Source organism: Procambarus clarkii, chromosome 72, assembly GCF_040958095.1.
Source record: "Procambarus clarkii isolate CNS0578487 chromosome 72, FALCON_Pclarkii_2.0, whole genome shotgun sequence".
Lineage (NCBI taxonomy): Eukaryota > Metazoa > Arthropoda > Malacostraca > Decapoda > Cambaridae > Procambarus > Procambarus clarkii.
Window position 1 is genome coordinate 6,997,515 of NC_091221.1, and position 21,250 is coordinate 7,018,764.

General features: G+C 40.0%; 2 protein-coding genes across 8 annotated transcripts in view; one reads left to right on the forward strand and one right to left on the reverse strand.

The window, feature by feature from the left end:
- Positions 1–21,250, forward strand: part of LOC123773624 (uncharacterized) — a 33,118-nt gene that overhangs the window by 11,042 nt on the left and 826 nt on the right. Inside the window, exons 7-9 of one of the 2 annotated variants that reach the window (XR_011224421.1) lie at positions 2,318–2,427; positions 4,769–4,903; positions 9,179–9,367. Coding sequence is in view for 1 of the 2 variants with exons in the window: in XM_045767428.2 (XP_045623384.2) it covers positions 2,318–2,427; positions 4,769–4,902 (244 nt within the window). In the remaining variant the exon portion in view is untranslated. Of the gene's footprint in view, positions 1–2,317; positions 2,428–4,768; positions 6,625–9,178; positions 9,368–21,250 lie in introns of those variants that run through there. The other variant, XM_045767428.2, reaches the window with a different exon arrangement.
- Positions 10,537–21,250, reverse strand: part of LOC123773625 (uncharacterized) — a 301,086-nt gene continuing 290,372 nt past the window's right edge. For 4 of the 6 annotated variants that reach the window (XM_069312402.1, XM_069312400.1, XM_069312404.1 and 1 more), the window contains 9 exons: positions 19,300–19,344; positions 18,826–19,030; positions 18,312–18,460; positions 16,859–17,132; positions 16,265–16,395; positions 15,870–16,000; positions 15,546–15,657; positions 12,702–12,836; positions 10,537–11,929 (listed from right to left, as the gene is read on the reverse strand). In XM_069312402.1, the coding sequence (XP_069168503.1) occupies positions 11,786–11,929; positions 12,702–12,836; positions 15,546–15,657; positions 15,870–16,000; positions 16,265–16,395; positions 16,859–17,132; positions 18,312–18,460; positions 18,826–19,030; positions 19,300–19,344 (1,326 nt within the window). In that variant the 3' untranslated portion in view covers positions 10,537–11,785. The remainder of the gene's footprint in view (positions 11,930–12,701; positions 12,837–15,545; positions 15,658–15,869; positions 16,001–16,264; positions 16,396–16,858; positions 17,133–18,311; positions 18,461–18,825; positions 19,031–19,299; positions 19,345–21,250) is intronic. The other 2 variants (XM_069312403.1, XM_045767430.2) reach the window with 1 other exon arrangement.

Sequence of the window (21,250 nt, forward strand, 5' to 3'; positions counted from 1 at the left end):
CTGTGTACTTTACTGTTCTAGCTTTAGTTCATATGCAGTTTGCTTACTGTTACAGTGAATAGAAAGTGCTTAAGCTAGGTTATCTTGATTTCGGGGCTTTAGTGTCCCCGTGGCCCGGTCCTCAAACAGGCCTCTGCCCCCAGGGAGCAGCCCGTGACAGCTGACTTAACACCCAGGTACCTATTTACTGCTAGGTAACAGGGGCATCAGGGTGAAAGAAACTCTGCCCATTGTTTCTCGCCGGCGCCCGGGATCGAACCCGGGGACCACAGGATCACGCGTCCAGTGTTCTGTCCACTCAGCCACCGGCTCTGACAAGATACAAATACAAATATTTATTCAGGTAAAGTACATACCTGAAAGTATGTAGGTAAAGTAGGTAAAGTACAAGGAAGGTAAAGTACACACATACAAGGTAAGATACAAAAGTTGATAGATTTATAGATAGAGCTAGTACATACAATGCCTAAAGCCACTATTACACAAAGTGTTTCGGGCAGGAAAAACACAGACTAAAACATAATACTAATTGAGATTAAAGTATAAATTGTATTGAGAAAAAATAAGAAGAAATTGGAAAAAAAGGGGGGAAACATGGCAGAAAAAAAAGCAAAAATACAATTTGGTCAACAAACAGCATTGTTTAAAATAGTAGACATGGGTTGACATTTTGGGGGTGAGGTAGGTTACATTGAGTTAATTAGGTAGTATTAGTTTTTATCTTAAACTGGTTGGGAGAGGTACAGTCTTTAACATAATTGGGAAGGTCATTCCACATTCGACGTCCCTTGATTTGTAAAGCATTTCTAGTTTGACTAAGTCGTACTCTTGGAATATCAAATAGGTATTTGTTTCTGGTGTGGTGCTCATGGGATCTGTTACAACCTTCTAGGAAGCTTTTAAGGTCAGGATTGACATTACAGTTAAGCATTTTTTATATATAAAATACACATGAGAGGATGTGCAGGGACTTAATTAATATCTAACATATTCAGAGATTTGAGTAAGGGTACCGAATGATGTCTGGGGCCAGAGTTAGATATTGTCCTAATAGCAGCTTTGTGTTGAGTAATTAGAGGACGTAAATGATTTTGGGTAGTAGAACCCCGAGCACAAATACCATAGTTGAGATAAGTATAGATGAGAGAATAATAGTGTCACCAGGTGTATGTATGTATTGTGTATATGTGTTGTCACAGTAAAATCTCTAGGAAGAGATTCGGCCTACTCCATTATCGCCTATTTTACTCATTCACGTCTATGTAATCAAGAACAGCAGCCAAGAACAACTACAACCAGTCCTCCCTCTTGCACCATGGCCCGTCACCCCACCTCGCACCTGGGTCGCTGGGAGGCCACGCCCTCTATAACAAGCAGTTTAACAGCAGGTTCATAGTTAAAAGAAGACATCAGCTCCATTTTACTCTTAATTCTCTAAAACTATCTGTTAGTTTAAGGATTTGCTCTAAGGTTAGTTTAAGGACATGCCCGAAACGCTATGCATGCTAGTGGCCTTACAAGAATGTAATTTCAACTTAAACTCTATGTTCCCTGTTAACCCCCAATGTACCTTCTTGTATATATATAAATAAATAAATAAATAAATCTGTTTGGCCGATATTCCGTATAAATAGGGCTACCAAGCTCTCAAAGATTCAGATTACTCCTGTGTGCTCAACTGAGTAGACCCGTTGACACTCTCGGTGTGGTAACGGATTTAGTCAGACTGGCTCATGGTATTCTGCACCATATTTTATTTTGCACCTTAATGTAATGTAAATTTGATTGTTCATCTTGTTTGTTTTGCACGTGTATTAAAGCCAAGCCTGGATATTATTATATATTTTGTAATTTGTTTAAAATAATTTCTATTAAAGTAAAGTATTTTTAAATTTTTGTTCTGTATGTTTTCTCCTACAGTTAACTTCACAGTGAAGGCAACTTACAGTTTAACTTTTGTTTTTTAATTATTAATTTTGTGACAAGCATTCCATCTGCCTAGGGAAGACTGCGATAACACCTATTTTTTACCGTCACAGTGTATATGTGTATAAGATGTATATATGTATTGTATATTATATGGCTTGGTATTATTGCAGGATGTAACTACATGTATACTGTAATTATTTGATTAATAAAGTCTGGCAATGTGATTGCATCCTGGGGAGGGTCAGTAGTTGGCCTAGGGAGAGGCAGTGGCCTTGATGAACCTAAGTACAGGCTTCCTGTCCCCGACAACAGGAATTATTTTCGTATGTATTAAAATTTATGACTAAGTGGCAATAATGTATATCTGATTGGCTCTATAATTTGGCAGGTCGACGGGGATGTGGCACTGGGACTCGACCCTGCCCTTTAACCTTGCCAATATACGAGAGTGCCACATGTTGTGGAACAACTCGGCGCTATATGAACCTCTCTACACAGGTAAAGTATAATACTGTAATACATTTTTCGAGAGACAGGCAGCCTGTGTATGTATAGACATTAGGCTTGTCCATGGTGGTCATTTCCCTCACTTCCCCCCCCCCCCCAGGTCAAACTACTGACCCTGGCAAGTATGCAATACCAACGAAGGTTGGCTAACTCCAGGGTAATTTTTTACTGCTGGGTGGACAGAGGTATTAAGTGAAAGGAAACGTGTCCAACCATTTCTTCCCTGCCCAGGATTCGAACCCAGGTTTCCCAGATTGTGGGTTGAGAATGAAACCAACGGTTCTACAGACCCCCCCCCATCTATGATAGTGCCATGTATTGTTGAATATCTCGTCTAGCCTAATACTAGATGCATGTACAATAATGTCTCAGTGTACAACTTCAGCACCCACATGCAACTCTTAACAAAGAAAGTCTCAAAAATGGTTGGTATACTCTCTAAAATCATATATTATGTTCCAAACTCTGCTCTCCTCTCACTATACTACGTGCTAATCTATCCCTATCTTATATATGGTATCTGTGCATGGAGTTCAACCACTGCAAACTACCTCAAGCCCATCATCACCCAGCAACAATCTGCTATCAGAACAATAACAAACTTTATTTATTTATTTATTAATTATTTAATATATACAAGTTCTTACATTCTTGTACAGCTACTAGCATTCGTAGCGTTTTGGACAAGGCCTTATTCCTGTATTCCCCGGAATACGACCCGCCAAATCGTTTAACAACCAGATACCCATTTTACTGTTGGGTAAACAGAGGCTACAGTTAAGGATTGACACCCAGTAAAATTTTCCCAGCCAGGATACGAACCCAATACAAAGTGCTCACGAAATGCCAGGGGAGTGTCTTAACCACTACACCACGGGGACTAATTGTTTCAAATGACACTCAGGCCCCCGTTTAAATCCCTAAACATGCTAAACCTAAACTTACTCCATACATTCTCTTGTGCCATTTACAAAACCCTGTTCTTAAATGCAAACCCTGTGCCGAGACCTCCTGGACAGATGTAATAAAACCCATAATCACCACACCAAAAATAAATATAGCTTTGATATCCCCGGAGACAAACTTAATCTGTGTAAACACTACACAAATAAAGGGACCTAGTCTATGGAACTCAATCCCAAATAAATTGCCTTACTCAAAAAAACAAAAAAAAAAGTACCCAATTTCATCTTCATAGTTTCCTACCTAGTGCTTTAAACTGGCACTGTATCTAGTGCTACCCAATCCCCCAATTATGTACCTAAGCCATACAACTTTACCATTGGAATCATAGCTATCACCTTATACGATGGTTATTATATTGAATGCATATTCTACTGTATTATAGTTTTTGTAGTTTTAAATAATCCTCAAATTATGGTACAAAGTACCTGTTGATAACCCTCAAATTTTACATTAATGTGCCTACTAATCTTGGTCAAACTTTCTTACTATACACCTTTAAATTTTTTTTTTCAATCTTGCTAGAAATTACCTACTTAAAATTATCTGTTAGCATTTCAGGCAGGTCCTTATCTATGCATGCTAGTGGTTTTACAAGAATGTAAAAACATTTAATGCTATGTACTCTCATAAACCCAATGTACCTTCTTGTATATAAATAAATGAAGTATTTCTTATAACATTTAACTTGTGGACCAACCTCAACTGGTGCATGTCTGTTCTATATACATGAATGGACATAGTGTGCCCAAGTGCCCAACCACTTGGCCTGGACGATAGAGCAACGGTCTCGCTTCGTGCAGGTTGGTGTTCAATCCCCAACTGTCAAAGTGGTTGGGCATCATTCCTTCCCCCCCCCCCTCCCCCACCCCACCCCATCCCAAATCCTTAGCCTCAATCCTTGCAAATGCTATATAGTTGTGGTAGCTTGGCACCGTCTCCTCATAGTTCTCTTCCATATACTGTACGCAAATGCTCCCCAGAGTAGCATTTATAGTATCACTCCCCATAATGGGGAAATTTGAGTAACCCCCCCTAAATTTCTCCCTGGAAATTTGGGTGCGACTAGCCCCAAACATTTGACCTCCAACTTTTTAGAGACAAGTTCTCTTATAGATATAGTGTACAGGTATTAATAAATTACAGATAATACACATTTATAACTGATAAAGCAGTATTATAATCAATAATGCCAGTAATAACTGCTGTGGATTTCCAGATAGGAAATATGTTTGCTCGTTTCTTGATCAGTCGGTTTTTCTCTCATCTGACTAGGCAGGACTTATCCTCTTGGTTGTTAGACTTTCTTGTTCACAATTATTATGTTTTTATAATTTTTAATCCATCCTTCCCTGTGTTGTGTCTGCAGATTCCTGGTGGCACTGTCAAGACGTCCACCACGCCTCATACGAGACCAACCACGATGAAATACAAATGTTGCTGAATCTTCTCTGTAACCCGTACCTGACCAGGGCTCGGAACTACTGCTGCTCCGTAACATAAGGTTATTTGTTGGGTGAAAATGTGATGCCAAAACTGGACAAAAAATAGCTCCATTTGAGCTTTTTTTTTAGGGAAAGCAACAGACGGTGAAGAACAGGGGTCATATCCTTGCTACTTCATCTTCACTAACATCACTACAATGGTCGATACTCTAAGAGCCTCTAGGGTTCTATTGGAGTCTAAATTTCCTGTGCTACATCTTTGATAATCTATGTACATTCTAAATGTATTTGGCAAAACAAAACATAGACCCAACTTGACCAACTATAGATAACTATAGTTGTATTCCCTGTTATGTCCTTGGTCAAACATAATTTAACCTATGTTAGGTTAGATTTGTATTTTCTAATTCACCATTTGCTTTAAAATTTAATACTTTCAGTCCCCTCAAAGGGGACTGAAATATTGATATGGTGAGCGGGGGTTCCTGTGCACTGCTCTCTGATGTGTGTGTGGGTGGCTTCCACCCCATCTCCTGCGATGGTACTCAAGTGAAAACACCACACAGCTCGGCTGCCTGTGCTATGCATGGAGATCTGTGTTATCCTTCATTTGGTCATTGACCCTGGGGCAGAAGCTGCAGCTCCTGGGCTGCAACATGCTGCTCTGGTAGGGGGTATGGGGGTAACATAGGAGGTCGAGTTGGGCCCGACCTAAATCAGTTGGCTAGTCTGGCCGGCACGCTTCTGGTCAGCCAGAAGTATAGTATCACCTATCGATTCCTGGGCTGTCATTCAGGTCATCCAGTGGTTACCTGCATATACTCTCCGTTACCTCTGAGGTTGTACACATGTTTATGCCTCTTTCTGTGGCTCAGTTGTAAGTAGTGTGGTTTTTTATACACCCTTCTCCTCCTTTGAGTCATATAGCAGACAACTAGGCCTTAAGACTGAGGCATTGCAAGTTGGTTTTCCTCATCTCCCAAGAGGGGTGGGGGGGCCGGTTCCTCCCTACTAGCTCTGCAAATTTGCGACTCTTGCTGTGTTGGACTCTCTCCCCCTGCTCTGTTCTAGACTTTCCCCCTGGTAATTTTCTTTCTGCCACTGTTGTAACCTTGACAGATCTCTCCAGCATAGTCTGTGGCTACTAGTTCGTCGCCATGTGCAGCACTAATAGTTGTGGTCGGCATCATAATCTTGTACTGCTTTGCTCCATCCCTTTCCATGCGCCTCGTTCAATAATTTGTTTGGTCCACCTATGTAATATAAATATTTTTCTCATATTTTGAAGGTCCTGCCATTCCTGATGATTTTCACAAACTGAACAGTTGGTAGTGTATTAAATTGTTGCAGTGCATCCCAACCATTGTAGTGCATGCTTTGTCAAAGTTCTCTCCCTCTTGTGCATTGCTGAGGTTCTGGTTTGAGTCTCCCAAAAACAGGGGTTTGAATGCCAACACCAGCACAGTCCTCCTCCTGTCTCACATTGCAACAGGGGACAAAGATCCTCATGATTTAGTGAAAATTACTATATATTGTTCTGTTGCAATTTCTGCTGTACCAACCACCATGTATTTGCCCGTTTTTTTTGTCTACTTTTTTTTACTTTTGGTCTCATTTACAGTAGTTTCTTTAGTTTTCATTTTTTCCACATATTGCCCAAAATCCTGTGCATATTAGTACTTTGGGCATAGTACTTGCCCTAACTAGAAATTTTAACATTCTTCTTGTACCCTATTTTGTATGCATGTACTTTTGTTTAAATAAAAAATATTTATTATTATTATTATTATTATTATTATTATTATTATTATTATTATTATTATTATTGGCATAGGGGCCATAAGACAATTTTGGAGTTCCAAGGCCATTTTATTATCCATATCGATTTGTTCACTTGGCCTCTTTGCAATAGACTTTCTATAACCCTTTGCATCATAAAGAACACTTAATAGTTGTACCCTCTCACCCATGGTAATTCTTGCTGATGCCAATCATGATATGAAAGAATTTGGAAGGAATACCGCCAAAGCCGGAAATGCCAAAACTCTGTTAAATGTTAAAATCTAACTGGAAAAGATCAGGGCAAATGAGCGGGACTTTTGACAAGCCACTGGCTTCCTGTCCTCGTCGAGGCCACTAGTGTTAATGGCCCTCGGGAAATGTGAACTCTGTGCTTTAACTTGTCATAACAAGGTGTTCCTTTGCCCTTTTTGTGGTAAATCTGGCAATACTTGGTTCAGTTATTCTTTCCCTGATCACTGCACTAATTGCAGTGATGCCTATTCTGCCTTTTTCAGTCGTGGATGGATTATAAATTTGTATACTTTCCTCAACTTGAAACAGACCATATATCGTTAGCCAAAGCGAGGTTCCATATTTACTGTGTTGCCTTCTTCTCTGGCATGACTTGTGCTCAAGCTGCAGTTTAGGACTTCCCTCTTTCTCCTTCCACGGTCTCTAGTTCCAGAACTGTATCCTGACGTCTCCAACAACTTGCCTTTCTCTCCAGCTCCACGGTTTTGATGTTGGTCGCGTGCCTTTTGTGCCTCCTGTGTTCGTGCCCTTTCTTCTCGGTCTTCTGTCTGTTCTTGCAATATTTTGCCACACGATTCCTAACCTCTTCACTCTTGTGTGTCCAATGTGCGCTCCTCTCAGACATAGGCTACATCCTCCTCCACCCTTTTTCTCTGTCTTTTTACCCTTCCCAGACAATGACCATTCAGACTGATGTTAACCCTGCCCTGAATACCTTTATTTTTCCTCTCCTCTTGAGATGATAAATATGCATAGTTCATAGCATCTACCACTCCCAACTTCACTCCATCTTTTGGCAAGAAATGTATATCTGATCCCTCCCTCTCTCTCTTCCCTGGAGAGTAAGACCTCTATCCTTGACTTGGCTGATAAGAAAGAGGAAGTGTGCAAGTAATGCATCAGTGCCAAGGAAGAGGTGACCCATTATATCTCAAAGATGAAGCTAGAAATAATCAAGTACTGTACTCTGATAAGGAAAAAAACTCAACACAGATTGCTAGTGTTTACAGTGTGAACCGCTTAACAATCTGGACTATTTTAAAGAGGGTCCCAGTAGTATGGAAGGTTTGTTATTGACTCGCAATCAGGAATTTTTAGATCGAGTCCTGGGCAGGACAGAAATGGTTGGGTGCACTTCCTATCTTCTAATGCCTTTGTTCACCTAGCAGTAATTAATTAGGTACCCAGGAGTTAATCAGTTTGTTGTGGGGTTGCATCTTGGGGAGGGTCAGTAGTTTGGTCTTAGGTGAGGGGGGAAGCCTTGATACAAGCCAAACATGTATATATACACTGGCTGCCTGTCCCCAACACAAAGAACTGAAAGGACAAAATGCTAAATTTAAGCACATGAAGGATTTTGCACCATTGAAATCAATGACAATAAGGAAAAGATCACATTTAATTTGTATGGAAGAGCTGTTAACGTTTCTATTGAGAATTGTAGAAATTCATTTAGCCTTGAGCTCATACAGGAGAAAACAAGAGTACTTTTGATTTAAAAAATGGAATTGGGTGCAACTGTGAGAGACGAAACATTGGTAGCAAGTCATGGGTGGTTTAACAGTCAAAAGGGTATGATAAATGTACATACCACTGGGGAGCCGGTCGGCCAAGCGGACAGCACACTGTACTTGTAATCCTGTGGTCCAGGGTTCGATCCCGGGCGCCGTCGAGAAACTATGGGCAGAGTTTCTTTCACCCTATGCCCCGGTTACTTAGCAGTAAAATAGGTACCTGGGTGTTAGTCAGCTGTCATGGGCTGCTTCCTGGGGGTGGAGGCCTGGTCGAGGACCGGGCCGTGGGGACACTAAAAGCCCTGAAATCATCTCAAGATAACCACAAGTAGATGGCACAACAATAGTGCGATGAGAAGGGAGCAGCCGAATTTGTTCAAAAATTGGCCAAAATTATTGATGACAATAGTGCTTAACAAGTGTTTCATGTTAACAAAACATATACAGTATATAATAAATATAACATCATATTGGCAATATTTAAAGAGCCAGGCAATTTGTTTCAAAATATTTAACAATCTTTGAGACCTGAAAATCAATTACACTCTACCAGCAAATTTACTTAGAAACAAAGATAGTTGTGCAAAGTCACTCAAAATCCTAATTCCTGAAAAAGTTGCCTCCCAAAAACCCTTAAATGCTGTGCATATTAGTCACTTTAACGTACATTTCTTTTCTACGAATTCATCACTATTTCGTGTATCAAATATTTGTACTTTCATATAATTATTACTGCTGTCAATAGCCTTATTGACCTTCATGAAAAAGACTGACTCGGAACCTTAGTTCCACAGCAGCTAGTGACTGATGGTGACCCGCCCAAGTTTGCCACACACCCATCAGCTCCAACATCAAATGCAGCCAGTGACACTGAGGATGACCAGCCACCAACACATCATCTAATGCCACCTCCAATACCTAATTTTGTTCACTCAAAAACACCCAACATTGACAAGGACAATGCTATCATTCAAGGTAAATAATATGCTGTGTTTTCTATATTACAGTATATCCAAAAAATATTGGTTTTGTAAAGATTTTGGTGGTCCTGGAATGTATCCCCCATTTATGACATTGCACCTCTGGGAGATCCAATTCCCCATTTGAAACAACTGCTCTATGAACCCCGTTTTCGGAACATAATCCATTCGTAGTTGGGGGGCTCCCTGTACAGGTGAACAGTGGGGGTTTGGGGGAGGAAATAGATAGCAGCTGAGAGGTTAATGTAAGTAGTGTTGATCAAGGACAGAAGTGGCAGTGGTCTCAGGATCAACCTTCATATCACAGTCGCCTCTAACACTGGGACGTGAGGAGACATGAGAAGGTAGAAGGAGGGAGACAGGTCCGAAGGTTTTTTTTCTTTTTTACATTTCAGGGAGAAGGAAAAGGGATCAGATTTTAGTTCGTCTGGAAGTCATAGGCACAACAGATTCAATGTACCACATGATTGCCTCTACACACACACAGGTGTAGAGGTGCCTCTACACACACAGGTGTGGAGGTGCCTCTACACACACACACAGGTGTAGAGGTGCCTCTACACACACACAGGTGTAGAGGTGCCTCTACACACACACAGGTGTAGAGGTGCCTCTACACACACAGGTGTAGAGGAAAGAGAGAAGGGGGGGGGGGGGGATTAGGACAGGGGGTGAACTTTGACCTGAATGCTCATTGCAAGTGCAATACAGTACTGTATAGTCATACTGACTTGGCTAATTGCATGAGAAAATGCTTACGGTGTGAATCACTGTAAATTTTCAAAGTATAGGCAAACCTGAATTTACCTGAGGGGCCACTAATACTAGTGGCCTCGATGAGGACAGGAAGCCGGCGGCTTGTTAATGGTCCACCCATTTGCCCTGATCTTTTCCAGCTGTATTTTAAAACCCAGCAGAGTTTTGGCATTTACGGCTTCGGCGGGTAGGTGGTTCCACGGGGTTATGATAAGTTATATCTGTTACTTTAAGAATTGGCCAGAGTGCTAGGCTTGTTAGTGGCTTTGCAAGCATATGGCAAAATCTGTAATAAAAAAACTAATTAGCATCTTATAAATACAATATATATATATTCTCAAATTGTTCATTAAAATGTAAAAGTGTTTTGCATTCAAATTTATTATGGAGTAGATAGGCTAATCAAACTTGTTATGTCTCATATACAAATATATTTATTGTAAGTAAACAACTGCAACTGTATATTACACAATGGAAAATAAGTTAACCTTTCCCTGCCTAGAATACTGTATATACAAATTATACATCATGACATAGGAAGGAACACACAGGCACGGTAAGGCTGGAGGAGGGCCTTCCGATTAAAAAAAAAAAGGGACATCAACTGCACTTGCACATCTGCCCCACCATGCCTGCTGACCAGACTATCACACCTGTTGGTCAGTCAAACTCTTCACCACGACACGTGGTCAGTCAAACTCTTCACCACGACACGTGGTCAGTCAAACTCTTCACCACCACACGTGGTGATACTCCCACCATGCCTCGTAGCCAGCACACACCACCCTTGCTGACCTGCCCACATTACCAGCTGACCTGTACATACCTGACTAACTTGCCTGCTGACTAATAAAGGACAATGCTGACTACAAGTACACAAGCCAGTGTTGGCAATATTATACGGCTCATGTACTTGAGGCTTAGAAAGAAAAAAAAAATATCTGTTAATGATTTAGAAATTTGTGCACAAGACAAAGCTCCATTTTTATACTTCATAACAAAATTCAGTGACTTTATAGAATATCTAAGTATATAAGACAATTTGGTGTATGCATGTTATTAATCACTAATAACAATACAAATTGTACCACTGATAGAAGGCACAGCTACGAAGCAAGTTCTTGAGGCATTTGTGTAGTAAAGCTTGAGCAGTGTTGCCAATCTGTTTGTTATTTTTGTTTACACCGCAAAATAACTATTGACACATCGCTGTTGCTGATGGTACTTGACAGTAACTTGACATCATGCTGTAGAAGCCTTGCTGTTCTTTTTTTTGGCACGCCATTGCTGTAAATTTCCAGATATACTTCTTGCACCACAGAATCTTTGAATTAAATGCATAGTGTAGAAACTGCACATCAAGGAATCGATTGATCGATTCCACATCAAGGAATCGGTTTAATTGAATCAAGTAAATTAATTCAACGCGGAAAGTGGTGGTTGTGTTTCCGAGGCTTGTACCATCCTTCTCCCCAACAACATTTAACAGGAACAAAGATTATGTAGGGGAAGGATCGTACGTTGCCTAGCTGTGGCTATCATGATGATAGACATGCATGATGACTTATTTCTCCTCCTGTGTGTGCAGAAAACTTTGAGAGCTGCTTCTCCTTTCATTTAAATGGCTCCAAACTGATTACGTCTTCATTGGTGGTCATCAGAGAGACCACTTGCGTAGTGCTGCATTCCCATGTTTATTCCAGTCCTCTCGGCTGATCCTGGATTGTACAAAGGCTGGAGATTCGGCCAGGACACAGGCACCAATATAGGCAGCATGGTAGCGGTAGGGGGAAGCATGGACCTGCAAATAAATAAATATATTTATTTATACATTTAAAATACTTGTGTGAAATTAAAGGCTCATGGTATGGAAAGAGGATTCAGCATCCTCTTTCCATACCAGGAAACCATTTCCATACCACTCAACACACACTCATTCCCCCACACACACACACACACACAAAGACGAAGCTGGAAAAAGTTTAGAAGTATGCCACTAGGCTAGTCCCAGAACTAAGAGGCATGAGTTATGAGGAAAGGCTGCGTGAAATGCACCTCACAACGCTGGAAGACAAGAGTAAGAGGAGACATGATCACTACCTACAAAATTCTCAGAGGATTGACAGGGTAGATAAGGATAAACTTTTTAACACAGGTGGTACGCGAACAAGGGGACACAGGTGGAGACCGAGTACCCAAATGAGCCACAGGGACATTAGAAAGAACTTTTCCAGTAGTTAACAAGTGGAATGCATTAGGCAGTGATGTGGTGGAGGCTGACTCCATACACAGTTTCAAATGTAGATACAATAGAACCCAGTAGGCTCAGGAATCTGTACATCAGTTGATTGACGGTTAAGAGGCGGGACCAAAGAGCCAGAGCTCAACCCCTGCAAGCACAACTAGGTGAGTACATCATTCCCACACACACTTGCATGTACATCATTTTCTCCAACACACACACAATCATTGTTCCCCAACACACGCACATCATTCCCCAACACACACATCATTCCCCAAAACACACACAATCATTCGTCAACACACACACGGTGCCATAGGCTCTCTCTTACCTTAGGCCGGATGGCTGGTGGTGTGAGGTTATCGATCTCTGTCGTCAGTCTATCGACCAGACCGGGCAGCTGGGTCACTCCACCCGCAAGGAAGATGCTACGACTCATCTCCTTCCGGATGTCCATACTGCATTCCTGCGGGAAGTCAAAGGCATTCATTACCTTAAGATAATGGGAGCATTTATATACTTTGAAATGAAACCCAAACTTTGATTAAAATAAAAGCTAATGGGCAAGCTTGTAAATTATAAGTTTATCTTTACCACGTTAATAAAAGTTTAGCTTTATTTCCTACCAAGTATAAATGTTTGTTTAAATTTAGTTATTAAATTTTCTTTTACATAACATTTTGCAGCATTCTGTCTGACTTTCACTCATTCCCAGAAAGATTAAAAGAATTAACATCTCATGCCACTGGAAAATATGAATTAGAGAAGTCATGTTTTACCACATACAAAAATTCCCTAGAGGAACAGACATGGCAAACAAGGATAAATAATTTGAAGTGAGTAGTGCATTAACAAGGGGGGGGGGGGGGGGGGAAGACAGGTAGAAATTAAGCACCCAACTGAGCCTCAGACATTTTGAAAAACATTTTGATCGTCAGAATAGGGAAAAAATGGAATACACAAGTGGTAGAGGCAGACTCCATATTAAGCTTCAAAATCTAGTTGGAAAAAGTCCTTAGGAATAATTGAATGTGGGTAAGGGGAAGATCTTGTACCTGCATGGGGTTCTGGGAGTTGTCTTGCTCACCAAGCCCAGCTCTGGACCAGGCTTGAGGAGTAGGAGAACTCCTCAAGAACCTCATCTAAGTACAAGGTCCCCTCCACTCCTCCCCATTATTCCTGAGGATTTTGTCCTATCTTTAACAAGCCACAAACTTTTTATCCCCCATCAAGGCCACTAGAGGGAGGTAGTGGCCCTCGGATAAATATAACAAGAGCTGAAAAAGCTTGGGAACCATTCAAGGATAACCTTCACCAAAAAAGCTTGGGAACCATTCAAGGATAACCTTCACCAAAAAAGCTTGGGAACCATTCAAGGATAACTTTCACCAAAAAAGCTTGGGAACCATTCAAGGATAACCTTCACCAAAAAAGCTTGGGAACCATTCAAGGATAACCTTCACCAAAAAAGCTTGGGAACCATTCAAGGATAACCTTCACCAAAAAAGCTTGGGAACCATTCAAGGATAACCTTCACCAAAAAAGCTTGGGAACCATTCAAGGATAACCTTCACCAAAAAAGCTTGGGAACCATTCAAGGATAACCTTCACCAAAAAAGCTTGGGAACCATTCAAGGAAAACCTTCACCAAAAAAGCTTGGGAACCATTCAAGGATAACCTTCACCAAAAAAGCTTGGGAACCATTCAAGGATAACCTTCACCAAAAAAGCTTGGGAACCATTCAAGGATAACCTTCACCAGTTGACAAAAGGTTAACATGTGAAAGGAGAGCTTGAAGCTCAACCCATGCAAGTATAATTAGGTGAATAAGCACTCCTGCAGGTGCATGTAAATGCTTGCAAACACACATGTACATTATGGAATGTGGAAAAGGAAAATATGAGCCCCACACAACCCACAAATTTTGTACAAAAGCATTCAAAAACTGACTAAACAAGATATTTGAGGGTAGTTCTGGATAGCAAATTGTCACCAGAGGACCACACAAAGGACACCAAGGTGCTTATGCTACACTTTCCAACTTCAGAATCGCTTTTAAATACATAGACAGTGAAATATTAAAGAAAATGTTCATGACTTTTGCGAGACTAAACTTGGAATATGCAGCAGTTGTATGGCGCCTATCTCACAAGAACAACATCAATAAACTGGAAAAGGTGCAAAGTGGTACATAACTGTACCACTAAATAGCTTCCAGAACTGAAGAACAAGAACTATAAAGAGAGGTTAGAGGTGGTAAATATGCCAAAGCTACACAACAGAAAGAAATGAGATGATACGATTACTATGTTCAAAGTACAGTAGTAGCAGGAATCGACAAAATTAACAAATATTTTTGAAACCTGCAACTTCAAGAACAAGAGGCCATAGATTCAAGCTAAGAAAACAAAGGTACTAAATAACCCATTAGATTTTTTTTTTTTTTTTTTTTTTTTTGCAAAATAGTGATAGACAGTTGGAACAAGTTAAATGAGAAGGTGGTGGAGGCCAAAACCATCAATACAGTAGTTTCAAAGTGTCACATGACAGTACTAGGAAGACGGAACACCACGAGAGTATTTCATCCTATAACTACACTTAGTAGACAACGGAGCAATCACATAACTACCTGTGTGATACTGTGTGATCTTGCATCATGCCTCCATTCCTTATTTACTTTTCTCCTTAAGAAGAGGAATGGGGGAAAATTGGGACATGATGAGAGACAGTAGACAAAGAAACAATCTTCAATGCAAGAAGTGGAAGACTTGAGGGCACGTAGATGGAAATTAGAGTAGTATTTTCAACAGATGTCAGAAAGAGAATAAATACAGCAATTGCCTCAAACTAATAATGGTTGCAAAGGCAAGGTGGTGCCTGCAAGCACACACAGGCAGGTACTATACATGCAGGTGTGATAAAGCCCAACTGCACCAGTATACCAAAGACTGATGTGAGCCCAAGATCCAATGCCATGTCCCAGCAAACACAGCCAAGTGAGTACATGCACACAAATCTGTTGTCTCACTCTTGCAAGCAACATCCATGAACATAATTTTTGTCCTCATTATATATACTGTACCTTTATTATTTTTATGCATCTATTGTATCTTCAATTCACAACAACTTTAAAAACACAGTTACAAGACACTTGGCACAATATGTATAACTCACCATGATTGCCTTGTGAACCAATTTATGCAGGCCAGGGTGGTCGAGACCCCAGGCGTCAGGGTTGAACAATCCTTCGGTGGCTTGGAAGCGACCGAAATCCAGCGAGATGGTTCTGTAGAGCAAGTTTGTACTGTTAAATTATCTGATGTATATAACTACAGTACTGTATCATTATTATGTTTACTGTCTAGTACCATTATCTTCAAGAGTCTTGACCTCTGTGTAATCAAATCATCTACATTACACAAATATAAAAAAAAAATTACTGTATAGTTACAGTCTCACTCTATACGACAAAAGAGACAAAAACTGAATGACACTCACTCGAAGGGGCAGTCCTTGGTGTGGAAGTATTCGGCCAGAGAGACATCTTTTTCGTAAAGGTCGGGATTGTTGGTGCAACGTGCCTTCTCGGTGTTGTAGTGGTGCGCGCAGTAACAGATGTTTTCCAGCACCTGATGAGGGAGGAGTTTGTAATAATGAGATGAACATGGATAATGATAGAGAGGAGGGAGACAGCAATTATAAAAGCAACAATAAGAATAGTATATACAGTAAGATATATTTGCATGTTTGTAAACAACTTGTGCTCACTTTTTATACAAAGGGAGAAAATACAGCAATTAAAATAAATAAGGAAAAATATACAGAAAAGACTGGAGGCCTAGATTGGAAAGGGAAGGAGAGAGTAATGAGTAAAATCACCAAGATACACTTACATGTCTGATAATATAGCTCTCCACCTCGTTAATGAGCGACACGTTCCTCATGTATAGGAACTGCCGGAGGTGGTCAAGGATGCGGTATCCACCATAAGGCACTCTGGACACGCCGCCATCCACGATATATCCTGTGGAAAGTGCAGGTGTGAAGTACTGTGATATCACTACATTGAAGTGAAGTTTGTGTGTCGAGTTTAATGCTAATAAAATGTATAATTTTTTTTAATTAATAATTAGTGTTAATAACCTTTAATGGGATCATGAACATAAAAGAATGACAATTCAACCAATGAGTATAAAATTTTAGTAATTTGAGCACTGTACTGTAATGTGAATATTTTTTTAATGCTGCTTTTGTGGAGTTGACCAGATGGGACAACATTCAGTGAAGTGAAAAGCAAGTAACACTTCAATTTCTTAATTGATTTGTAAGTGATAAGTGAATTACTGTATTGTATAGTGATTTAAATTTCAAAGCATAAACTCTCTTTGTGGCATATTTTATGTAAATTATGGTGCTGCATTTATAACAATACAATAATGCAATACAAGATAATCTATGAACAATTACTGCTCAACAACAACACTAACCATCAATCACAGGCACAATATCCATTCTCTCGCCAATGTCCACAACTATCCCAGAGGTGGCATTGTAGGCATAAAGTGCAAGGATGGACTGGTGAGTCAGGTTGACGGACCTGACGCCGAACTTGTCAAAAAGGACGCGCAGGAGTTCCGTCTGAGTGTTGTTATTGAGGACTCTAGGTACAGAGAGCTGGATATGGTAGTTCTTGGGGTCAACCTTTAGGTCAGCAAATGTCTTCTGCAGGAGACTTGAGATGGCACTCAGGTCCACAGAATACTGAGTGGCGATGGAAAGAAAGGGAGGGCTCATAATATTATCTTAATATGCAGCGCCTTTTAAGTTTAACTTGTATACATTAAAACTGCTAAACTAAATATATTTCCATACTGTACAATATGTCATGATAGAAGATGGGATGGGTCCCAGTAGAACAGTCAGGTTTGTTCTTGACCCACAGTCAAGAATTCAGAGTTCGAATCCTGGGTAGGACAAAAATGCTTAGATGCGTTTCCAATCATCTAATGCCCCTGTCCTCCTAGCAGTAAATAGGTGCCCAGAAGTTAGACAGTTTGTTGTAATGAGGGTCAGTAATTCGACCTGGGGCGGGGGGGAACTCGATACAAGCCTAACATGTACTGTATGTACATACTGGCTCCCTGTCCCTGACACAATGAATTATTAATTATAGTGTCTAGGTATGAATATATTAATACTCCAAGAGCCAGACTTAACCAAGGCAGAAATACCACCCAAATAATCCTAGGGGTCCTAAATTATAGAATGACCTCTCAAATGCAATAAAATGCTGTACTACTTTTAACAAATTTAACATACAAAAGAAATGGTTAATTACTGTAACATCATGTATACTGTACATTTATATATCTTATCTATTAATTCATTTTATTGGGGACAGGAAGCCTGTTTGTTTGTATACATATACTGTATTGTATATATACAGTACTTTCATCTTGTATTGAGGTCCCTCCAAGATTGAATCACTGACCCTCCCCAGGTATGCAATCCCACAACAGATGACTAACCCCGGGTAACTATTTACTGCTAGGTGAATAGAAGCATTAGGTGACAGGAAACATGCGCAACCATTTCTGTCCTTTCTTGGAAGCAAAACCAGGGTCTCCAACTTACACCATTTAGCATTAAAAATCATAACAAAACTATATAAAATTTGCATAATTTCTTAAATGTTTCTTTCACATACACGTTAACCCAAACATTAATCTTAAGACATGTATGAAACACTGTGCATGATTAGTAGCTTGATAAATATATCTACTACTTCATGTAAAAATTATAATGAAAACCTCAAATATTTGTTCATAAATATTATTATTAATAATATTTGTAAGGAATTATAACATTTTGGGTTTTAAATTTATATTTAGTGTGCAATTCTGCCTGCCACAGGCATTTATTAAAGCAAAATTACCATACCTTCGTAATTTTGTGGGAGGGTCTGATGGGAAAGGAAACTGAGGAAGCAGCTCGGACGTCTGGAGCCAGGGCATCAAAACCCCACACCTGACGTCGAGTCTCTCTCTCTGTGGCCACCACTGATGGCAGGAACACCTGAGGAAGGGTCGCTGTGGGGCACAGAGTAACATTATCAGAACAAAATAGAATCATTGCTTAAACAAGTTAAATGCAGGGTATGACTGATTTAAAACTTATATTTTTAAGCTCTTGGGCTATGGTATACTGTATATGGTAGGTAAATATATCTTTAGGTATATTTACTTAAATATATATAAGTACTGTATATGATATGACTAAATATATTTATATGACTAGGTAAATATACCATCGCACTAACTTAAACCTAAATCAACCTAAATAAATCTAAATTTCATACAAATTATATATTCTATTTCAAATGACTTGGCAATCCTAAATAATAATTAAGACATTTTCTCGCTACCACTTGACCCATATACCCTCGAGTACCTACCTTGGGAGGCAAGAACGCCAGCCCTGACAGAGGCAGATCCGAGGTCAATGACGAGTGTGTCCCTGAGGAGGGCAGGACTAGTTGGCATGGGCCACGGCTGGACATACTGGCTTGCAAAGTCTTCTACTGTGTGCGTTTCGAGTGCTCTTCGCCATCGTTCAGCCTCCTGTCGGGAGCTACACCGGACCACCACATAGTGCCCCTTCTGTTGGAAGAAATAGGTACTCAAATGAAGAAAGGCCACCAAGACAGCCCAAATAATTTTTCATTAGGATCTCTGTACAAATTGGTAATTAAACTTCAAAACTGTGTTGAAAGCTGTACTTTTTTAACACAAGGAAGTTAATCCTGAATTTCAAGACATAAAATAAACATTGTAGTAGCATATTTAACCACATAAAACATCAGGAAAGTAAACAGATTCATTTGCAACAAGGAGACTTTTGGGACAATTGCGGGCCATGGGAGACTTACCCCATCATCTATGCCGAGCATGCCTGAGGCTCTAGAGTCTCGGTTCTATGGTGGCCAGCAACAGGACAGAGAAGGAGAGAGATGGGTTAGTTCATAAACTGCACACACCCTCCGGGCATACAGGCAATGTTTTGCAGGGAAATGAGAGAGAGTGTTATCAAAAGACAATGTATAGAACAAGAAATAGTTGGCACGTGATAAACTGGGCCTGGTCAGAGACCAGGCTACGGAGACCTTGACCTCCAGAATCAAAGCAAGGTACAGTAACTGCAAGGTATGCTTGCAGTAATATAGAAGAGAAGAGAGCATTGTCAGACATGGTAAAGTATTGATAAAGATGGTAGCACTATTAGTATAGAAATCAGATTTTTTTTTTACTAAGACACAGTGAATAAATGGAAGAAGGGACAGTTATAAATATACCAAATGGGGTAAAAATGGGTTCATATATTTACAATAGAGTTTAAGGTCACTGACACTCGAGGACCTGTAGAGATGCTGCAGATAAAGCATATCTGATTTACCTGAATTTACCCAAGGGGCCACTAACACTAGTGGCCTAGTGTTAGCTTTGGCAGGTAGGCAGTGCCATGGGTGATCTATTTTAGTAAAATCTATAAATTGCTCTTATGTGAAAAATAAAAAGTAATGCCTGCATAATATAGGATACAATAACATTATCATCTCTGAAGAATCTTGTTCCAAACAGAGTTACGGTAAGGTTATTAATAAGCTATATTTGTTGTCTCACTAACAGTACATTATGAATGTAAATTTTAACCAGAATGGGAAAGTATTCAATATTTATACTCATTATCTTTTTTATATAAAAGCACAATTGAAGCCCCCACAAATATTTAACATTCAAGCTACACAACAGCATCCATTACACATGACCTACTGAAAACCTTCACTCATTTAAAAACAAAAAACAAACAAAATTGAAACAATATTGTCCAACCAAATACTGTACTATAGTGCATGGTAGAAACTATTAAAAACATCTATATGGAATCAAAATAAAGCTGTACTAGACCTTGGAATAATGCAACATACTGGAACTACACACGTATCGTACAGTTCAGGGCATTGATATACTGGTATACATAACATACTGGAAATATCTGCCAGAATCTAGGAACACACAGAGATCACACTAACATGATGCATCAAATGAACAAATCCACAAGGGCCATGACGAATCCTCGTCATGGCCCTTGTGGATTTGTTCAGAATCTAGGAAAAAAATCTGGTAGTGAGAAATGTGTAATTACCTAAGTGTAGTTACAGGACGAGAGCTACGCTCGTGGTGTCCGGTCTTCCCAGCACACTGTCTTATAATGCTTTGAAACTACTAACGGTTTTGGCCTCCATCACTTTCTCACTGAACATGTTCCAACTGTCTACCACTCTGTTTAAAATAACTCTTAGAAGGACTGTATTGCAAGTTGTTTAGCTGGGAGTTGCAAACTTAAGACCTCTTGATGCCTGCCTCTGTTTTACTTCTCACCATGTTTGGAATGCTCAACATTTAATGATGTTGAGTGTGTGTGTATGCTAATAATGCTGAATGTTCTAGCTAGAATTCTAAACAATTGAGATACAGGGGAGGGAAGAATGCAAATTAAGCAGGGTTAGACAGGAAAGTACACAATGCACGGGCAGTAAGTGAAGTACACAATTCAGTGAAATGCACAATACAGGAGCAGTCAGTGAAGTACACAATGCAGGGACAGTCAGTGAAGTACACAATGCAGGGGCAGTCAGTGAAGTACACAATGCAGGGGCAGTCAGTGAAGTACATAATGCAAGGACAGTCAGTGAAGCATATAAACACAAAATGGCGAGTCAATGAACCAATCAAGGAAAGGATGTTGTAAGAGCACGTCTTTGTAAACCGTACCCAATACATGCCAAGTCATAATCACAAAATAGGGATGTGAAGCAATGA